Genomic DNA, 20000 nt, shown 5'->3' on the forward strand with positions numbered 1-20000 from the left:
CACCCAGAGACCCAGACACCCAGACACTCAGAGACCCAGACACCCAGAGACCCAGACACCCAGAGACCCAGAGACCCAGATACCCAGAGACCCAGATACCCAGAGACCCAGAGACCCAGACACCCAGAGACCCAGAGACCCAGACACCCAGAGACCCAGAGACCCAGACACCCAGAGACCCAGATACCCAGAGACCCAGACACCCAGAGACCCAGACACCCAGAGACCCAGACACCCAGAGACCCAGATACCCAGAGACCCAGACACCCAGACACCCAGACACCCAGAGACCCAGATACCCAGAGACCCAGAGACCCAGAGACCCAGACACCCAGAGACCCAGACACCCAGAGACCCAGACACCCAGAGACCCAGACACCCAGAGACCCAGACACCCAGAGACCCAGACACCCAGAGACCCAGAGACCCAGACACCCAGAGACCCAGACACCCAGAGACCCAGACACCCAGAGACCCAGACACCCAGAGACCCAGACACCCAGAGACCCAGATACCCAGGTGATCTGACCATTACTCCGTAATAGTAACATAGTTGCTGTAAATAGAGAGGGGTGCCAGTATAAAGATATAGTGAGACCTCAAGATGTGTAGCACTCTGATATTAAACAAGGAATATGTTCCAGTAATACATTGATTTTAAACTGATTATGGCAGTAGGTACGTAATAGTCATGTAAACACCTTGTTCTGCTTATCTTAATCGGTGTCAGGTCAAAATCGAAGTAGGCATATGCCGATAAAAGAGTATTTTTTTCAAATGAACAGGACATGTGAAGACCTTAATCTGCATTCCAGCTGTGTACTTGATCTGTGCTAGCATCAGCCAAGCTAGCCTCCCTCTTTAGTGCAAGTGAAGTGAGTTCGGGACAACAATGTAATGCTTCTTAGAAGACGTTTTCACAAACTAACTTTATATGTCCGAACTCAGAATCAAATATGTCATTAATCAGTGTCCCTGGCTTACATTCTTATCATCGGCCTTACGGTGCTGAAGTCACAGTGTCCCTGGTTAATATTCTTATCATCAGCCTTACGGTGCTGAAGTCACAGTGTCCCTGGTTAATATTCTTGTCATCGGCCTTACGGTGCTGAAGTCACAGTGTCCCTGGTTAATATTCTTATCATCGGCCTTATGGTACTGAAGTCACAGTGTCCCTGGTTAATATTCTTATAATCGGCCTTATGGTACTGAAGTCACAGTGTCCCTGGTTAATATTCTTATAATCGGCCTTACGGTGCTGAAGTCACAGTGTCCCTGGTTAATATTCTTATCATCAGCCTTATGGTACTGAAGTCACAGTGTCCCTGGTTAATATTCTTATCATCGGCCTTACGGTACTGAAGTCACAGTGTCCCTGGTTAATATTCTTATCATCGGCCTTATGGTACTGAAGTCACAGTGTCCCTGGTTAATATGATCATTTTGTTGTTAAACGGATGATTATTCTGTAGTAGCGAATACCTTATTCTGTTATGAAACGGTGCAAAGCGCCAGTCCAGCGAGCTGAGTTGGGAGGGAGGATATCCGCTCCATCATGGAGTCTATTCAGGAGGGGAAATCCTCCGACCTTCCTGTCAGGAACATATATTTCTCTCACACTCTCCTCTCTCTACTGAATCTCCTCTCTCTACTGAAACTCCTGAAACTCTTCTCTCTACTGAAACTCCTGAAACTCCTCTCTCTACTGAAACTCCTGAAAGTCCTCTCTCTACTGAAACTACAGAAACTCCTCTCTCTACTGAAACTACTGAAACTCCTCTCCCTACTGAAACCACTGAAACTCCTCTTCCTCTCTCTACTGAAACTACTGAAACTCCTCTCTACTGAAACTCCTCTCTCTACTGAAACTACTGAAACTCCTCTCTCTACTGAAACTCCTCTTTCTACTGAAACTCCTCTCTCTACTGAAACTACTGAAACTCCTCTCTACTGAAACTCCTCTCTACTGAAACTACTGAAACTCCTCTTCCTCTCTCTACTGAAACTACTGAAACTCCTCTCTCTACTGAAACTCCTCTTTCTACTGAAACTCCTCTCTCTACTGAAACCACTGAAACTCCTCTTCCTCTCTCTACTGAAACTACTGAAACTCCTCTCTACTGAAACTCCTCTCTACTGAAACTACTGAAACTCCTCTCTCTACTGAAACTCCTCTCTACTGAAACTACTGAAACTCCTCTCTCTACTGAAACTACTGAAACTCCTCTCTACTGAAACTACTGAAACTCCTCTCTACTGAAGCTCCTCTAGCGAATCCTGTTCTCTTTTCGGTGGGGTTTGGAATAAAGCGGAAGACATACGTTTCTGTTCTAAAGCTGGTGGGTGGTTGGTTCTAGTTTAACTAGCTACCTCATTCTGCCTCTCCAGCAATCAGCACATTGAACTTGACTGGAGTAGTCTGCAGTCTGTAACTCACACTGGCACAGCAGGCAGTCCATCAGGAAGTAGAATACAGAATTTAGGAAGGTATTTGGGGAGTTTCTGCTCTCTAACATCTCAGGGGATCCGAGATAAGGGCTCTGAGGGCTGAGCTCTAGGGGAGGAGACGAAGGAGGTGCCTGACACTTTTTTTTAGAAAAAATGAACAGTTGAATTCCACTACTTCTTACAAGGTTTTGGCACTTTATGGAGACAGTTGTCAAGGGAGAAGAGGAGAAAGACACAGAACCCCGGTCTAGAGAGGCACATATGTGGATAGAACCGGGCAGTGTTACCTACCCACTGCCACACCACGGACTCTGCATTGACCCGTTGTTTTGGATGTGAGACTGAGGACTAATTGTGGAGAAACTGCTACTGGACGACATGATGCAGTCAACGGAACCCACCATGCTGATTCTACTACTGACACTGGGAACCATGGTGACGTGTAGTTTGCAACAGGCAGTAAGACATTTGCTTTTTGGGTCATGTAGTTTATAATAATAATAATATAACATAATACATTTTATATGTAAAGTGTTATTTTGAAAGTGCTAATAGATTTCACATTATTTAAATTAGATTCGTTTTTGGATTAAAACAGGAATTAAACACGTGAGTTGGCACACCCAGAAAAATATATATTTTATGTCGAGGTGCTGACTGACTAACGGTGAATAAACTATAAGCTATAAACATTTTTTTTTTTTTAAATATTCACACACTATATATAAACTCCATGTCATTTATTGGGTAATTAGGCCAATGTTTCGGCCTCATTGTCCCTTCTTCAGGGTAATGTCATGAATGCTTGAACAAGGTTATGTAAGACAAAACAATTAGCGCAACCAATGACAATAGTCAGGGGAGTGTCATCAACATTAAGTTAAAGAGAATGAATTGAGTGAAACTGTTAAAATAAAATAAAAACTATAGTTTATAGCGTATTGAATATAGTAGGCTATTGTTATCATATGGGAACATAATTGAATATTGTACATACTATTAGCATCAACATACATTGTTGTTTGATTCAATTTCACATATATGTTGCTTCCTTATTTCCTTCTATTTGTTTTGTTCTATGTATAATCTTTTGGTTCGCCCGTAATTCGTAATAAGCATCATCAACACATTCGGTGTACTCTGATACGCTGCAGAAACCACATATCCATTTATAAAAGAGAGAATTGTTCATAAGAAACGCCTGATATCAGGGTCTATACTCAGACCATTAGAGGGGTCAATGTTCATAAGAAACGCCTGATATCAGGGTCTATACTCAGACCATTAGAGGGGTCAATGTTCATAAGAAACGCCTGATATCAGGGTCTATACTCAGACCATTAGAGGGGTCAATGTTTTAGAGAAGGATGTCAGGTAAGACTTCCTTTGTGGTAGTAGGATCTCGATGTTACCTCCTTTCTTTGAGAGCATTAAGTTTAACAGCGGAGGGGTAAGAGATGTTTCTCTTTTGGTTTTTGATCACATAGGTTATGTCTTTAAATGGCACCCCAGGGTAGTTCACGGGACCAGAACTGAGTGATGCACTGTCCGGGAGAGGGGTTACCATCCGGGGACGTAGACCTAGTGTCACTGAATCGATAGGGGAATTGTTTCAGTGTGGTCTGTCAGTAGTATGTTTTGTAATGTTGGCTAATGTAGTGTTGGCTAATGTAGTGTTGGCTAATGTAGTGTTGGCTAATGTAGTGTTGGCTAATGTAGAGTTGGCTAATGTAGAGTTGGCTAATGTAGTGTTGGCTAATGTAGAGTTGGCTAATGTAGTGTTGACTAATGTAGTGTTGGCTAATGTAGAGTTGGCTAATGTAGTGTTGGCTAATGTAGTGTTGGCTAATGTAGTGTTGGCTAATGTAGTGTTGGCTAATGTAGAGTTGACTAATGTAGTGTTGGCTAATGTAGTGTTGGCTAATGTAGTGTTGGCTAATGTAGTGTTGGCTAATGTAGAGTTGGCTAATGTAGAGTTGGCTAATGTAGTGTTGGCTAATGTAGAGTTGGCTAATGTAGTGTTGACCAATGTAGTGTTGGCTAATGTAGTGTTGGCTAATGTAGTGTTGGCTAATGTAGTGTTGGCTAATGTAGAGTTGACTAATGTAGTGTTGGCTAATGTAGTGTTGGCTAATGTAGTGTTGGCTAATGTAGTGTTGGCTAATGTAGTGTTGGCTAATGTAGTGTTGGCTAATGTAGTGTTGGCTAATGTAGTGTTGACTAATGTAGAGTTGACTAATGTAGAGTTGGCTAATGTAGTGTTGGCTAATGTAGTGTTGGCTAATGTAGTGTTGACTAATGTAGAGTTGACTAATGTAGTGTTGTATATTATAGTGTTGTATATTATAGTGTTGTATATTATAGTGTTGACTAATGTAGTGTTATATATTATAGTGTTGTATATTATAGTGTTGACTAATGTAGTGTTGTATATTATAGTGTTGTATATTATAGTGTTGTATATTATAGTGTTGTATATTATAGTGTTGTATATTATAGTGTTGTATATTATAGTGTTGTATATTATAGTGTTGTATATTATAGTGTTGACTAATGTAGTGTTGTATATTATAGTGTTGTATATTATAGTGTTGTATATTATAGTGTTATATATTATAGTGTTGTATATTATAGTGTTGACTAATGTAGTGTTGTATATTATAGTGTTATATATTATAGTGTTGTATATTATAGTGTTGACTAATGTAGTGTTGTATATTATAGTGTTATATATTATAGTGTTATATATTATAGTGTTGACTAATGTAGTGTTATATATTATAGTGTTGACTAATGTAGTGTTGTATATTATAGTGTTGTATATTATAGTGTTGTATATTATAGTGTTGACTATTGTAGTGTTGTATATTATAGTGTTGTATATTATAGTGTTGTATATTATAGTGTTGTATATTATAGTGTTGTATATTATAGTGTTATATATTATAGTGTTGACTAATGTAGTGTTATATATTATAGTGTTGACTAATGTAGTGTTATATATTATAGTGTTGACTAATGTAGTGTTATATATTATAGTGTTGACTAATGTAGTGTTGTATATTATAGTGTTGTATATTATAGTGTTGACTAATGTAGTGTTGTATATTATAGTGTTGACTAATGTAGTGTTATATATTATAGTGTTGACTAATGTAGTGTTGTATATTATAGTGTTGTATATTATAGTGTTGACTAATGTAGTGTTGTATATTATAGTGTTGACTAATGTAGTGTTGTATATTATAGTGTTGACTAATGTAGTGTTGTATATTATAGTGTTATATATTATAGTGTTATATATTATAGTGTTGACTAATGTAGTGTTGTATATTATAGTGTTGACTAATGTAGTGTTATATATTATAGTGTTATATATTATAGTGTTGTATATTGTAGTGTTATATATTATAGTGTTGACTAATGTAGTGTTGTATATTATAGTGTTGTATATTATAGTGTTGACTAATGTAGTGTTGTATATTATAGTGTTGTATATTATAGTGTTGACTAATGTAGTGTTGTATATTATAGTGTTGACTAATGTAGTGTTGTATATTATAGTGTTGACTAATGTAGTGTTGTATATTATAGTGTTGTATATTATAGTGTTGTATATTATAGTGTTGACTAATGTAGTGTTGTATATTATAGTGTTATATATTATAGTGTTGTATATTATAGTGTTGACTAATGTAGTGTTATATATTATAGTGTTGACTAATGTAGTGTTGTATATTATAGTGTTGTATATTATAGTGTTGACTAATGTAGTGTTGTATATTATAGTGTTGTATATTATAGTGTTGACTAATGTAGTGTTATATATTATAGTGTTGTATATTATAGTGTTGTATATTATAGTGTTGTATATTATAGTGTTGTATATTATAGTGTTGTATATTATAGTGTTGTATATTGTAGTGTTATATATTATAGTGTTGTATATTATAGTGTTGTATATTATAGGGTTATATATTATAGTGTTATATATTATAGTGTTGTATATTATAGTGTTGACTAATGTAGTGTTGTATATTATAGTGTTGACTAATGTAGTGTTATATATTATAGTGTGTTGTATATTATAGTGTTGTATATTATAGTGTTGACTAATGTAGTGTTGTATATTATAGTGTTGACTAATGTAGTGTTGTATATTATAGTGTTGACTAATGTAGTGTTGTATATTATAGTGTTGACTAATGTAGTGTTGTATATTATAGTGTTATATATTATAGTGTTGTATATTATAGTGTTATATATTATAGTGTTGACTAATGTAGTGTTGTATATTATAGTGTTGACTAATGTAGTGTTGTATATTATAGTGGTGTTGTATATTATAGTGTTGTATATTATAGTGTTGACTAATGTAGTGTTGTATATTATAGTGTTGACTATTGTAGTGTTGTATATTATAGTGTTGACTAATGTAGTGTTGTATATTATAGTGTTGTATATTATAGTGTTGTATATTATAGTGTTGTATATTATAGTGTTGACTAATGTAGTGTTGTATATTATAGTGTTGACTAATGTAGTGTTGTATATTATAGTGTTGTATATTATAGTGTTGTATATTATAGTGTTGTATATTATAGTGTTGACTAATGTAGTGTTGTATATTATAGTGTTGACTATTGTAGTGTTGTATATTATAGTGTTATATATTATAGTGTTGTATATTGTAGTGTTATATATTATAGTGTTGTATATTATAGTGTTATATATTATAGTGTTGTATATTATAGTGTTATATATTATAGTGTTGTATATTATAGTGTTGACTAATGTAGTGTTATATATTATAGTGTGTTGTATATTATAGTGTTGTATATTATAGTGTTATATATTATAGTGTTGTATATTATAGTGTTGACTAATGTAGTGTTATATATTATAGTGTTATATATTATAGTGTTGTATATTATAGTGTTGACTAATGTAGTGTTATATATTATAGTGTGTTGTATATTATAGTGTTGTATATTATAGTGTTATATATTATAGTGTTGTATATTATAGTGTTGACTAATGTAGTGTTATATATTATAGTGTTATATATTATAGTGTTGTATATTATAGTGTTGACTAATGTAGTGTTATATATTATAGTGTGTTATATATTATAGTGTTGTATATTATAGTGTTGTATATTATAGTGTTGACTAATGTAGTGTTGTATATTATAGTGTTGTATATTATAGTGTTGTATATTATAGTGTTGTATATTATAGTGTTGTATATTATAGTGTTGTATATTATAGTGTTGTATATTATAGTGTTGACTAATGTAGTGTTGTATATTATAGTGTTGTATATTATAGTGTTGTATATTATAGTGTTGACTAATGTAGTGTTGTATATTATAGTGTTGTATATTATAGTGTTGTATATTATAGTGTTGTATATTATAGTGTTGTATATTATAGTGTTGACTAATGTAGTGTTGTATATTATAGTGTTGTATATTATAGTGTTGTATATTATAGTGTTGTATATTATAGTGTTGTATATTATAGTGTTGTATATTATAGTGTTATATATAATAGTGTTGTATATTATAGTGTTGTATATTATAGTGTTGTATATTATAGTGTTGTATATTATAGTGTTGACTAATGTAGTGTTGTATATTATAGTGTTATATATTATAGTGTTGTATATTATAGTGTTGACTAATGTAGTGTTGTATATTATAGTGTTGTATATTATAGTGTTGTATATTGTAGTGTTATATATTATAGTGTTGTATATTATAGTGTTATATATTATAGTGTTGTATATTATAGTGTTATATATTATAGTGTTGTATATTATAGTGTTGACTAATGTAGTGTTATATATTATAGTGTGTTGTATATTATAGTGTTGTATATTATAGTGTTATATATTATAGTGTTGTATATTATAGTGTTGACTAATGTAGTGTTATATATTATAGTGTTATATATTATAGTGTTGTATATTATAGTGTTGACTAATGTAGTGTTATATATTATAGTGTGTTGTATATTATAGTGTTGTATATTATAGTGTTGACTAATGTAGTGTTGTATATTATAGTGTTGTATATTATAGTGTTGTATATTATAGTGTTGTATATTATAGTGTTGTATATTATAGTGTTGTATATTATAGTGTTGTATATTATAGTGTTGTATATTATAGTGTTGACTAATGTAGTGTTGTATATTATAGTGTTGTATATTATAGTGTTGTATATTATAGTGTTGTATATTATAGTGTTGTATATTATAGTGTTGACTAATGTAGTGTTGTATATTATAGTGTTGTATATTATAGTGTTGTATATTATAGTGTTGTATATTATAGTGTTGTATATTATAGTGTTGTATATTATAGTGTTGACTAATGTAGTGTTGTATATTATAGTGTTATATATTATAGTGTTGTATATTATAGTGTTGTATATTATAGTGTTGACTAATGTAGTGTTGTATATTATAGTGTTGACTAATGTAGTGTTGTATATTATAGTGTTGTATATTATAGTGTTGTATATTATAGTGTTATATATTATAGTGTTATATATTATAGTGTTGTATATTATAGTGTTGTATATTATAGTGTTGACTAATGTAGTGTTGTATATTATAGTGTTGACTAATGTAGTGTTGTATATTATAGTGTTGTATATTATAGTGTTGTATATTATAGTGTTGACTAAAGTAGTGTTGTATATTATAGTGTTGTATATTATAGTGTTGTATATTATAGTGTTGTATATTATAGTGTTGACTAATGTAGTGTTGACTAATGTAGTGTTGTATATTATAGTGTTGTATATTATAGTGTTGTATATTATAGTGTTGTATATTATAGTGTTGTATATTATAGTGTTGTATATTATAGTGTTGACTAATGTAGTGTTGTATATTATAGTGTTGTATATTATAGTGTTGTATATTATAGTGTTGACTAATGTAGTGTTGTATATTATAGTGTTGTATATTATAGTGTTGTATATTATAGTGTTGACTAATGTAGTGTTGTATATTATAGTGTTGTATATTATAGTGTTGTATATTATAGTGTTATATATTATAGTGTTGACTAATGTAGTGTTGACTAATGTAGTGTTGTATATTATAGTGTTATATATTATAGTGTTGTATATTATAGTGTTGTATATTATAGTGTTATATATTATAGTGTTGACTAATGTAGTGTTGTATATTATAGTGTTGACTAATGTAGTGTTGTATATTATAGTGTTGACTAATGTAGTGTTGTATATTATAGTGTTGTATATTATAGTGTTGTATATTATAGTGTTGTATATTATAGTGTTGACTAATGTAGTGTTGTATATTATAGTGTTGTATATTATAGTGTTGTATATTATAGTGTTGACTAATGTAGTGTTGTATATTATAGTGTTGTATATTATAGTGTTGTATATTATAGTGTTGTATATTATAGTGTTGACTAATGTAGTGTTGTATATTATAGTGTTGACTAATGTAGTGTTGTATATTATAGTGTTGTATATTATAGTGTTGTATATTATAGTGTTGTATATTATAGTGTTGACTAATGTAGTGTTGTATATTATAGTGTTGTATATTATAGTGTTGTATATTATAGTGTTGACTAATGTAGTGTTGTATATTATAGTGTTGTATATTATAGTGTTGTATATTATAGTGTTGACTAATGTAGTGTTGTATATTATAGTGTTGTATATTATAGTGTTGTATATTATAGTGTTATATATTATAGTGTTGACTAATGTAGTGTTGACTAATGTAGTGTTGTATATTATAGTGTTATATATTATAGTGTTGTATATTATAGTGTTGACTAATGTAGTGTTATATATTATAGTGTTGACTAATGTAGTGTTGTATATTATAGTGTTGTATATTATAGTGTTGTATATTATAGTGTTATATATTATAGTGTTATATATTATAGTGTTGTATATTATAGTGTTATATATTATAGTGTTGTATATTATAGTGTTGTATATTATAGTGTTGTATATTATAGTGTTGTATATTATAGTGTTGTATATTATAGTGTTGTATATTATAGTGTTGTATATTATAGTGTTGTATATTATAGTGTTATATATTATAGTGTGTTATATATTATAGTGTGTTATATATTATAGTGTTATATATTATAGTGTTATATATTATAGTGTGTTGTATATTATAGTGTTGTATATTATAGTGTTATATATTATAGTGTTATATATTATAGTGTTATATATTATAGTGTTATATATTATAGTGTTGTATATTATAGTGTTATATATTATAGTGTTATATATTATAGTGTTATATATTATAGTGTTGTATATTATAGTGTTGACTAATGTAGTGTTGTATATTATAGTGTTATATATTGTAGTGTTATATATTATAGTGTTGTATATTATAGTGTTGTATATTATAGTGTTATATATTATAGTGTTATATATTATAGTGTTGTATATTATAGTGTTATATATTATAGTGTTATATATTATAGTGTTATATATTATAGTGTTGTATATTATAGTGTTGACTAATGTAGTGTTGTATATTATAGTGTTGTATATTATAGTGTTGTATATTATAGTGTTGTATATTATAGTGTTATATATTATAGTGTTGTATATTATAGTGTTGTATATTATAGTGTTATATATTATAGTGTTATATATTATAGTGTTATATATTATAGTGTTGTATATTATAGTGTTGTATATTATAGTGTTGTATATTATAGTGTTGTATATTATAGTGTTGTATATTATAGTGTTGTATATTATAGTGTTATATATTATAGTGTTGACTAATGTAGTGTTGTATATTATAGTGTTGACTAATGTAGTGTTGTATATTATAGTGTTGACTAATGTAGTGTTGTATATTATAGTGTTATATATTATAGTGTTGTATATTATAGTGTTGTATATTATAGTGTTATATATTATAGTGTTGTATATTATAGTGTTATATATTATAGTGTTGACTAATGTAGTGTTGTATATTATAGTGTTGACTAATGTAGTGTTGTATATTATAGTGTTATATATTATAGTGTTGTATATTATAGTGTTGTATATTATAGTGTTATATATTATAGTGTTGTATATTATAGTGTTGACTAATGTAGTGTTATATATTATAGTGTTGTATATTATAGTGTTGTATATTATAGTGTTATATATTATAGTGTTGTATATTATAGTGTTGTATATTATAGTGTTGAATATTATAGTGTTGTATATTATAGTGTTGTATATTATAGTGTTGACTAATGTAGTGTTGTATATTGTAGTGTTGTATATTATAGTGTTGTATATTGTAGTGTTGTATATTATAGTGTTGACTAATGTAGTGTTGTATATTATAGTGTTGACTAATGTAGTGTTATATATTATAGTGTTGTATATTATAGTGTTATATATTATAGTGTTGTATATTGTAGTGTTGTATATTATAGTGTTGTATATTATAGTGTTGTATATTATAGTGTTGACTAATGTAGTGTTGTATATTATAGTGTTGTATATTATAGTGTTATATATTATAGTGTTGTATATTATAGTGTTATATATTATAGTGTTGTATATTATAGTGTTATATATTATAGTGTTGTATATTATAGTGTTATATATTATAGTGTTGTATATTATAGTGTTGTATATTATAGTGTTGTATATTATAGTGTTGTATATTATAGTGTTATATATTATAGTGTTGTATATTATAGTGTTGTATATTATAGTGTTGTATATTATAGTGTTGTATATTATAGTGTTATATATTATAGTGTTGTATATTATAGTGTTATATATTATAGTGTTGTATATTATAGTGTTGTATATTATAGTGTTGTATATTATAGTGTTATATATTATAGTGTTATATATTATAGTTTGTATATTATAGTGTTGTATATTATAGTGTTGTATATTATAGTGTTGTATATTATAGTGTTGTATATTATAGTGTTATATATTATAGTGTTATATATTATAGTGTTGTATATTATAGTGTTGTATATTATAGTGTTATATATTATAGTGTTGTATATTATAGTGTTGTATATTATAGTGTTGTATATTATAGTGTTATATATTATAGTGTTGTATATTATAGTGTTGTATATTATAGTGTTATATATTATAGTGTTGTATATTATAGTGTTGACTAATGTAGTGTTATATATTATAGTGTTGACTAATGTAGTGTTGTATATTATAGTGTTATATATTATAGTGTTGTATATTATAGTGTTATATATTATAGTGTTGTATATTATAGTGTTGTATATTATAGTGTTGTATATTATAGTGTTGTATATTATAGTGTTGTATATTATAGTGTTATATATTATAGTGTTATATATTATAGTGTTATATATTATAGTGTTATATATTATAGTGTTGACTAATGTAGTGTTATATATTATAGTGTTGACTAATGTAGTGTTATATATTATAGTGTTGTATATTATAGTGTTATATATTATAGTGTTGACTAATGTAGTGTTATATATTATAGTGTTGACTAATGTAGTGTTGTATATTATAGTGTTGACTAATGTAGTGTTGTATATTATAGTGTTATATATTATAGTGTTGTATATTATAGTGTTATATATTATAGTGTTGACTAATGTAGTGTTGTATATTATAGTGTTGTATATTATAGTGTTGTATATTATAGTGTTATATATTATAGTGTTGTATATTATAGTGTTGACTAATGTAGTGTTGTATATTATAGTGTTGACTAATGTAGTGTTGTATATTATAGTGTTATATATTATAGTGTTGACTAATGTAGTGTTGTATATTATAGTGTTGTATATTATAGTGTTGTATATTATAGTGTTGTATATTATAGTGTTGTATATTATAGTGTTGTATATTATAGTGTTATATATTATAGTGTTGTATATTATAGTGTTGTATATTATAGTGTTGTATATTATAGTGTTATATATTATAGTGTTGACTAATGTAGTGTTGTATATTATAGTGTGTTATATATTATAGTGTTGTATATTGTAGTGTTGTATATTATAGTGTTGTATATTATAGTGTTATATATTATAGTGTTGACTAATGTAGTGTTGTATATTATAGTGTTGACTAATGTAGTGTTGTATATTATAGTGTTATATATTATAGTGTTGTATATTATAGTGTTATATATTATAGTGTTGACTAATGTAGTGTTGTATATTATAGTGTTATATATTATAGTGTTGTATATTATAGTGTTATATATTATAGTGTTATATATTATAGTGTTATATATTATAGTGTTATATATTATAGTGTTATATATTATAGTGTTGTATATTATAGTGTTGTATATTATAGTGTTGTATATTATAGTGTTGTATATTATAGTGTTATATATTATAGTGTTGTATATTATAGTGTTGTATATTATAGTGTTGTATATTATAGTGTTGTATATTATAGTGTTATATATTATAGTGTGTTATATATTATAGTGTTATATATTATAGTGTTGTATATTATAGTGTTATATATTATAGTGTTGACTAATGTAGTGTTGTATATTGTAGTGTTGTATATTATAGTGTTGACTAATGTAGTGTTGTATATTATAGTGTTGTATATTATAGTGTTATATATTATAGTGTTGTATATTATATAGGTATAGAGCCTGCAGGTAGTTATTCACTATGCTACAGGACAGGTGTGTGGAGCCTGCAGGTAGGTATTCACTATGCTACAGGACAGGTGTGTGGAGCCTGCAGGTAGGTATTCACTATGCTACAGGACAGGTGTGTGGAGCCTGCAGGTAGTTATTCACTATTACATTTACATTTACATTTAAGTCATTTAGCAGACGCTCTTATCCAGAGCGACTACAAATTGGTGCATTCACCTTATGACATCCACTATGCTACAGGACAGGTGTGTGGAGCCTGCAGTTAGTTATTCACCCTGCTACAGGACAGGTGTATAGAGCCTGCAGGTAGTTATTCACTATGCTACAGGACAGGTGTGTGGAGCCTGCAGGTAGTTATTCACTATGCTACAGGACAGGTGTGTGGAGCCTGCAGGTAGGTATTCACTATGCTACAGGACAGGTGTGTGGAGCCTGCAGGTAGTTATTCACTATGCTACAGGACAGGTGTATAGAGCCTGCAGGTAGTTATTCACCCTGCTACAGGACAGGTGTATAGAGCCTGCAGGTAGTTATTCACTATGCTACAGGACAGGACAGGTGTGTGGAGCCTGCAGGTAGTTATTCACCCTGCTACATGACAGGTGTATAGAGCCTGCAGGTAGTTATTCACTATGCTACAGGACAGGTGTATAGAGCCTGCAGGTAGTTATTCACTATGCTACAGGACAGGTGTATAGAGCCTGCAGGTAGTTATTCACCCTGCTACAGGACAGGTGTATAGAGCCTGCAGGTAGTTATTCACTATGCTACAGGACAGGACAGGTGTGTGGAGCCTGCAGGTAGTTATTCACCCTGCTACATGACAGGTGTATAGAGCCTGCAGGTAGTTATTCACTATGCTACAGGACAGGTGTATAGAGCCTGCAGGTAGTTATTCACTATGCTACAGGACAGGTGTATAGAGCCTGCAGGTAGTTATTCACCCTGCTACAGGACAGGTGTATAGAGCCTGCAGGTAGTTATTCACTATGCTACAGGACAGGTGTGTGGAGCATGCAGGTAGTTATTCACTATGCTACAGGACAGGTGTATAGAGCCTGCAGGTAGTTATTCACTATGCTACAGGACAGGTGTATAGAGCCTGCAGGTAGTTATTCACCCTGCTACAGGACAGGTGTATAGAGCCTGCAGGTAGTTATTCACTATGCTACAGGACAGGTGTATAGAGCCTGCAGGTAGTTATTCACTATGCTACAGGACAGGTGTATAGAGCCTGCAGGTAGTTATTCACCCTGCTACAGGACAGGTGTATAGAGCCAGCAGTTAGTTATTCACTATGCTACAGGACAGGTGTATAGAGCCTGCAGGTAGTTATTCACTATGCTTCAGGTCAGGTGTATAGAGCCTGCAGGTAGTTGTTCACTATGCTACAGGACAGGTGTATAGAGCCTGCAGTTAGTTGGTCACCCTGCTACAGGACAGGTGTATAGAGCCTGCAGGTAGTTATTCACCCTGCTACAGGACAGGTGTATAGAGCCTGCAGGTAGTTATTCACCCTGCTACAGGACAGGTGTGTGGAGCCTGCAGGTAGTTATTCACTATGCTACAGGACAGGTGTATAGAGCCTGCAGTTAGTTATTCACTATGCTACAGGACAGGTGTATATAGCCTGCAGGTAGTTATTCACTATGCTACAGGACAGGTGTGTGGAGCCTGCAGGTAGTTATTCACCCTGCTACAGGACAGGTGTATAGAGCCTGCAGGTAGTTATTCACTATGCTACAGGACAGGTGTGTGGAGCCTGCAGGTAGTTATTCACCCTGCTACAGGACAGGTGTATATAGCCTGCAGGTAGTTATTCACTCTGCTACAGGACAGGTGTGTGGAGCCTGCAGGTAGTTATTCACTATGCTACAGGACAGGACAGGTGTATAGAGCCTGCAGGTAGTTATTCACTATGCTACAGGACAGGTGTATAGAGCCTGCAGGTAGTTATTCACCCTGCTACAGGACAGGTGTGTGGAGCCTGCAGGTAGTTATTCACCCTGCTACAGGACAGGTGTATCGAGCCTGCAGGTAGTTATTCACCCTGCTACAGGACAGGTGTGTGGAGCCTGCAGGTAGTTATTCACTATGCTACAGGACAGGTGTATAGAGCCTGCAGGTAGTTATTCACCCTGCTACAGGACAGGTGTATAGAGCCTGCAGTTAGCTATTCACCCTGCTACAGGACAGGTGTATAGAGCCTGCAGGTAGTTATTCACCCTGCTACAGGACAGGTGTATAGAGCCTGCAGGTAGTTATTCACTATGCTACAGGACAGGTGTGTGGAGCCTGCAGGTAGTTATTCACTATGCTACAGATCAGGTGGGAGGAGCCAGCAGGTAAATACAAAGCAGGATAAGGACAATTTAGTACTGTAGGTTTAGTACTGTAGGTTTAGTGCTGTAGGTTCAGTGCTGTAGGTTTAGTGCTGTAGGTTTAGTACTGTAGGTTCAGTACTGTAGGTTTAGTACTGTAGGTTCAGTACTGTAGATTTAGTACTGTAGGTTTAGTACTGTAGGTTTAGTACTGTAGGTTTAGTGCTGTAGGTTCAGTACTGTAGATTTAGTACTGTAGGTTCAGTACTGTAGGTTCAGTACTGTAGGTTTAGTACTGTAGGTTTAGTACTGTAGGTTTAGTACTGTAGGTTTAGTACTGTAGATTTAGTACTGTAGGTTTAGTACTGTAGGTTTAGTACTGTAGGTTTAGTACTGTAGGTTTAGTACTGTAGGTTCAGTACTGTAGGTTCAGTACTGTAGGTTCAGTACTGTAGGTTCAGTACTGTAGGTTTAGTGCTGTAGGTTTAGTGCTGTAGATTTAGCATACTTAGGTACTGTGGTTAAGGGGTTTTATTCAGTATGCTACAGATTTAGTGTTAGGTATTTTACGTACAGTGCATTCTGAAAGTATTCAGACCCCTTTTCCAATATTTTTTACGTTACAGCGTCATTCTACAATTGATTAAATATTTGTTCATCAATCTTCACAAAATACCCCATCATGAGAAAGCAAAAACAGGTTTTAATTATTTTTTCATCACTTTTGGCAGCGATAACAGCTTCGAGTCTTCTTGGGTATGATGCAACAAGCTTGGCACACCTGTATTTGGGGAGTTTCTCCCATTCTTCTCTGCAGATCCTCTCAAACTCTGTCAGGTTGGACGGGGAGTGTCGCTGCACAGCTATTTTCAGGTCTCTCCAGAGATGTTAGAACAGGTTCAAGTCCGGGCTCTGGCTGAGCCACTCACGGACATTCAGAGACTTGTCCCGAACCCACTCCTGATGTCACGCCCTGACCTTAGAGAGCTTTTCAGGTCTCTATTTTGGTTTGGTCAGGGTTTGATTTGGGTGGGCATTCTATGTTCCTTTTTCTATGTTTTGTATTTCTTTGTTTTGGCCGGGTATGGTTCTCTATCAGGGACAGATGACTCTCGTTGTCTCTGATTGGGAACCATACTTAGGTAGCCTTTTCCCACCAGTGTTTTGTGGGTAGTTGTTTTTTGTTTAGTTTTTAGTACCTGACAGGACTGTTTAGTGTTTAGTACCTGACAGGACTGTTTAGTACCTGACAGGACTGTTTAGTGTTTAGTACCTGACAGGACTGTTTAGTGTTTAGTACCTGGCAGGACTGTTTAGTGTTTAGTACCTGACAGGACTGTTTAGTGTTTAGTACCTGACAGGACTGTTTCAGTTTCCTTTTGCACTTTGTTATTTTTGTTTCAGTGTTCAGTTAAATAAAAGTCATGAACACTTACCGCGCTGCGCTTTGGTCCGAATCCTCCTCATCCGACGACGACACCCGTTACACCTGAATTGTCCTGGCTGTGTGCTTAGGGTCATTGTCCTGTTGGAAGGTGAACCTTCACCCTAGTCTGAGTTCCTGAGCGCTCTGAAGCAGGTTTTCATCAAGGATCTCTCTGTACTTTGCTCTGTTCATCTTTGCCTCGATCCTGACTAGTCTTCCAGTCCCTGCCGTTGAAAAACATCCAAACAGCATGATGCTGCCAACACCATGCTTCACCGTAAGGATGGTGCCAGGTTTCCTCCAGACGTGACGCTTGGCATTCAGGGCAATGAGTTCAATCTTTGTTTCAACAGACCAGAGAATCTTGTTTCTCATGGTCTGAGAGTCCTTTAGGTGCCTTTTGGCAAACTCCAAGTGTGCTGTTATGTGGCTTTTACTGATGAGTGGCTTCCATCTGGCCACTCTACCATAAATGCCTGATTGGTGGAGTTCTGCAGAGATGGTTGTCCTTCTGGAAGGTTCTCCCATCTCCACAGAGAAACTCTGGAGCTCTGTCAGAGTGACCATCGGGATCTTGATCACCTCCCTGACCAAGGTCCTTCTCCCCGATTTCTCCAGTTCCTCTTCCATTTCAGAATGATGGAGGCCACTGTGTTCTTGGGGACCTTCAATGCTGCAGAATGATGGAGGCCACTGTGTTCTTGTGAACCTTCAATGCTGCAGAAGGATTTTGGTACCCTTCCCCAGATCTGTGCCTCAACACAATCCTGTCTCAGAGCTCTATGGACAATTCCTTCGACCCCATGTCTTGGTTTTTGCTCTGACATGCACTGTGAACTGTGGGACCTTATATAGACAGGTGTTTGCGTTTCCAAATCATGTCCAATCAATTGAATTTACCACAGGTGGACTCCAATCAAGTTGTAGAAACATCTCAAGGATGATCAATAGAAACAGGATGCACCTGAGCTCAATTTCGAGTCTCATAGCAAAGGGTCTGAATACTTGTGTAAATTTGATAAACCTGTTTTTTATTTTAAGAAAATACATTTTAGGATAAGGCTGTAACAAAACAAAATGTGGAAAAAGTCAAGGGGTCTGAATACTTTCCGAATAAACTGTAAGTATTGACTCAGGAATGTGTCCCAAGAAGTACCCTATACAGTGCACCTCTTTTGACCAGAGCCAAGTGGGTTCCAAAATATGACAACAGTGAAATCATAACAAATACATACAACAAAATATCTATATCCATATTACCCTGGAGGAATTGGGAGGAAGTGATCACTGTGTTACTGTATCGCAGCAGAGCTCTATGAACCGTTGTGATGAGACCGGAGCCGACCAGACCACTACTCCCTGTACGTCGTGTGCTGCCTCCCAGACTCAGCTGTGTCCCAGGGGCTTCAAGAAGTACACCACCCAGTCCATGGATACCAACATGGGCCAAGATGGTTGCCAGTACTCAGTAACCATCGCAGGGCAACAGGTGGCGTTGAACGGCTGCAACCACCAATGTGAGAGGACCGTCACCATGCCCAAATGCTGCGCGGACTTCTGGGGTCCTCTGTGTCTGTGTGAGTACCATACCCTAATAGAAGGTCTTGTGTGGAATGTAGAGGGGAGACAGAGAGGAAGGGCTGAGAGGGGATTTTCTATCGTACTTTATGATATGTCATGTAGCCACTGAAACAGAAAGGGAATATGGTTGCAGTATCTGTTTCATGTTATTTGCTGGTACTATATATGTGTTTCTGCAGCCTGTCCTAGCTGGAATGGGAGAACCTGTAACTGGCACGGAACCTGCATGGATGGAATATCAGGGAATGGGTCCTGTGTCTGCAATGTGAGAACGGGCTTTATTATGTCATACACTACTGGCTCCCTACCCTACTGGCTCCCTAAAATACTGGCTCCCTAAAATACTGGCTCCCTACCCTACTGGCTCCCTACCCTACTGGCTCCATACAGTACTGGCTCCCTATACTACTGGCTCCCTACACTACTGGCTCCCTACCCTACTGGCTCCCTACACTACTGGCTCCCTACACTACTGGCTCCCTACCCTACTGGCTCCCTACCCTACTGGCTCCCTACAGTACCGGCTCCCTACACTGCTGGCTCCCT

The 20000-nt window shown here is 33.7% G+C and overlaps 1 protein-coding gene and 1 long non-coding RNA gene across 9 annotated transcripts in view; one reads left to right on the forward strand and one right to left on the reverse strand.

Moving 5' to 3' along the window:
* The window catches only part of LOC135560269 (uncharacterized), a 24852-nt gene extending 22396 nt beyond the window's left edge, over positions 1–2456 (reverse strand). The window contains exon 1 of the long non-coding RNA XR_010458868.1: positions 1483–2456. This is a non-coding gene — a long non-coding RNA (uncharacterized LOC135560269). The remainder of the gene's footprint in view (positions 1–1482) is intronic.
* Positions 2457–2526: 70 nt separating this feature from the next.
* The window catches only part of stab1 (stabilin 1), a 284951-nt gene continuing 267477 nt past the window's right edge, over positions 2527–20000 (forward strand). For 5 of the 8 annotated variants that reach the window (XM_065002102.1, XM_065002105.1, XM_065002107.1 and 2 more), the window contains exons 1-3: positions 2628–2907; positions 19180–19450; positions 19634–19719. In XM_065002102.1, the coding sequence (XP_064858174.1) occupies positions 2827–2907; positions 19180–19450; positions 19634–19719 (438 nt within the window). In that variant the 5' untranslated portion in view covers positions 2628–2826. Of the gene's footprint in view, positions 2908–19179; positions 19451–19633; positions 19720–20000 lie in introns of all 8 variants that reach the window. The other 3 variants (XM_065002109.1, XM_065002108.1, XM_065002103.1) reach the window with 3 other exon arrangements.

This window comes from Oncorhynchus nerka, linkage group LG15 (genome assembly GCF_034236695.1).
Source record: "Oncorhynchus nerka isolate Pitt River linkage group LG15, Oner_Uvic_2.0, whole genome shotgun sequence".
Lineage (NCBI taxonomy): Eukaryota > Metazoa > Chordata > Actinopteri > Salmoniformes > Salmonidae > Oncorhynchus > Oncorhynchus nerka.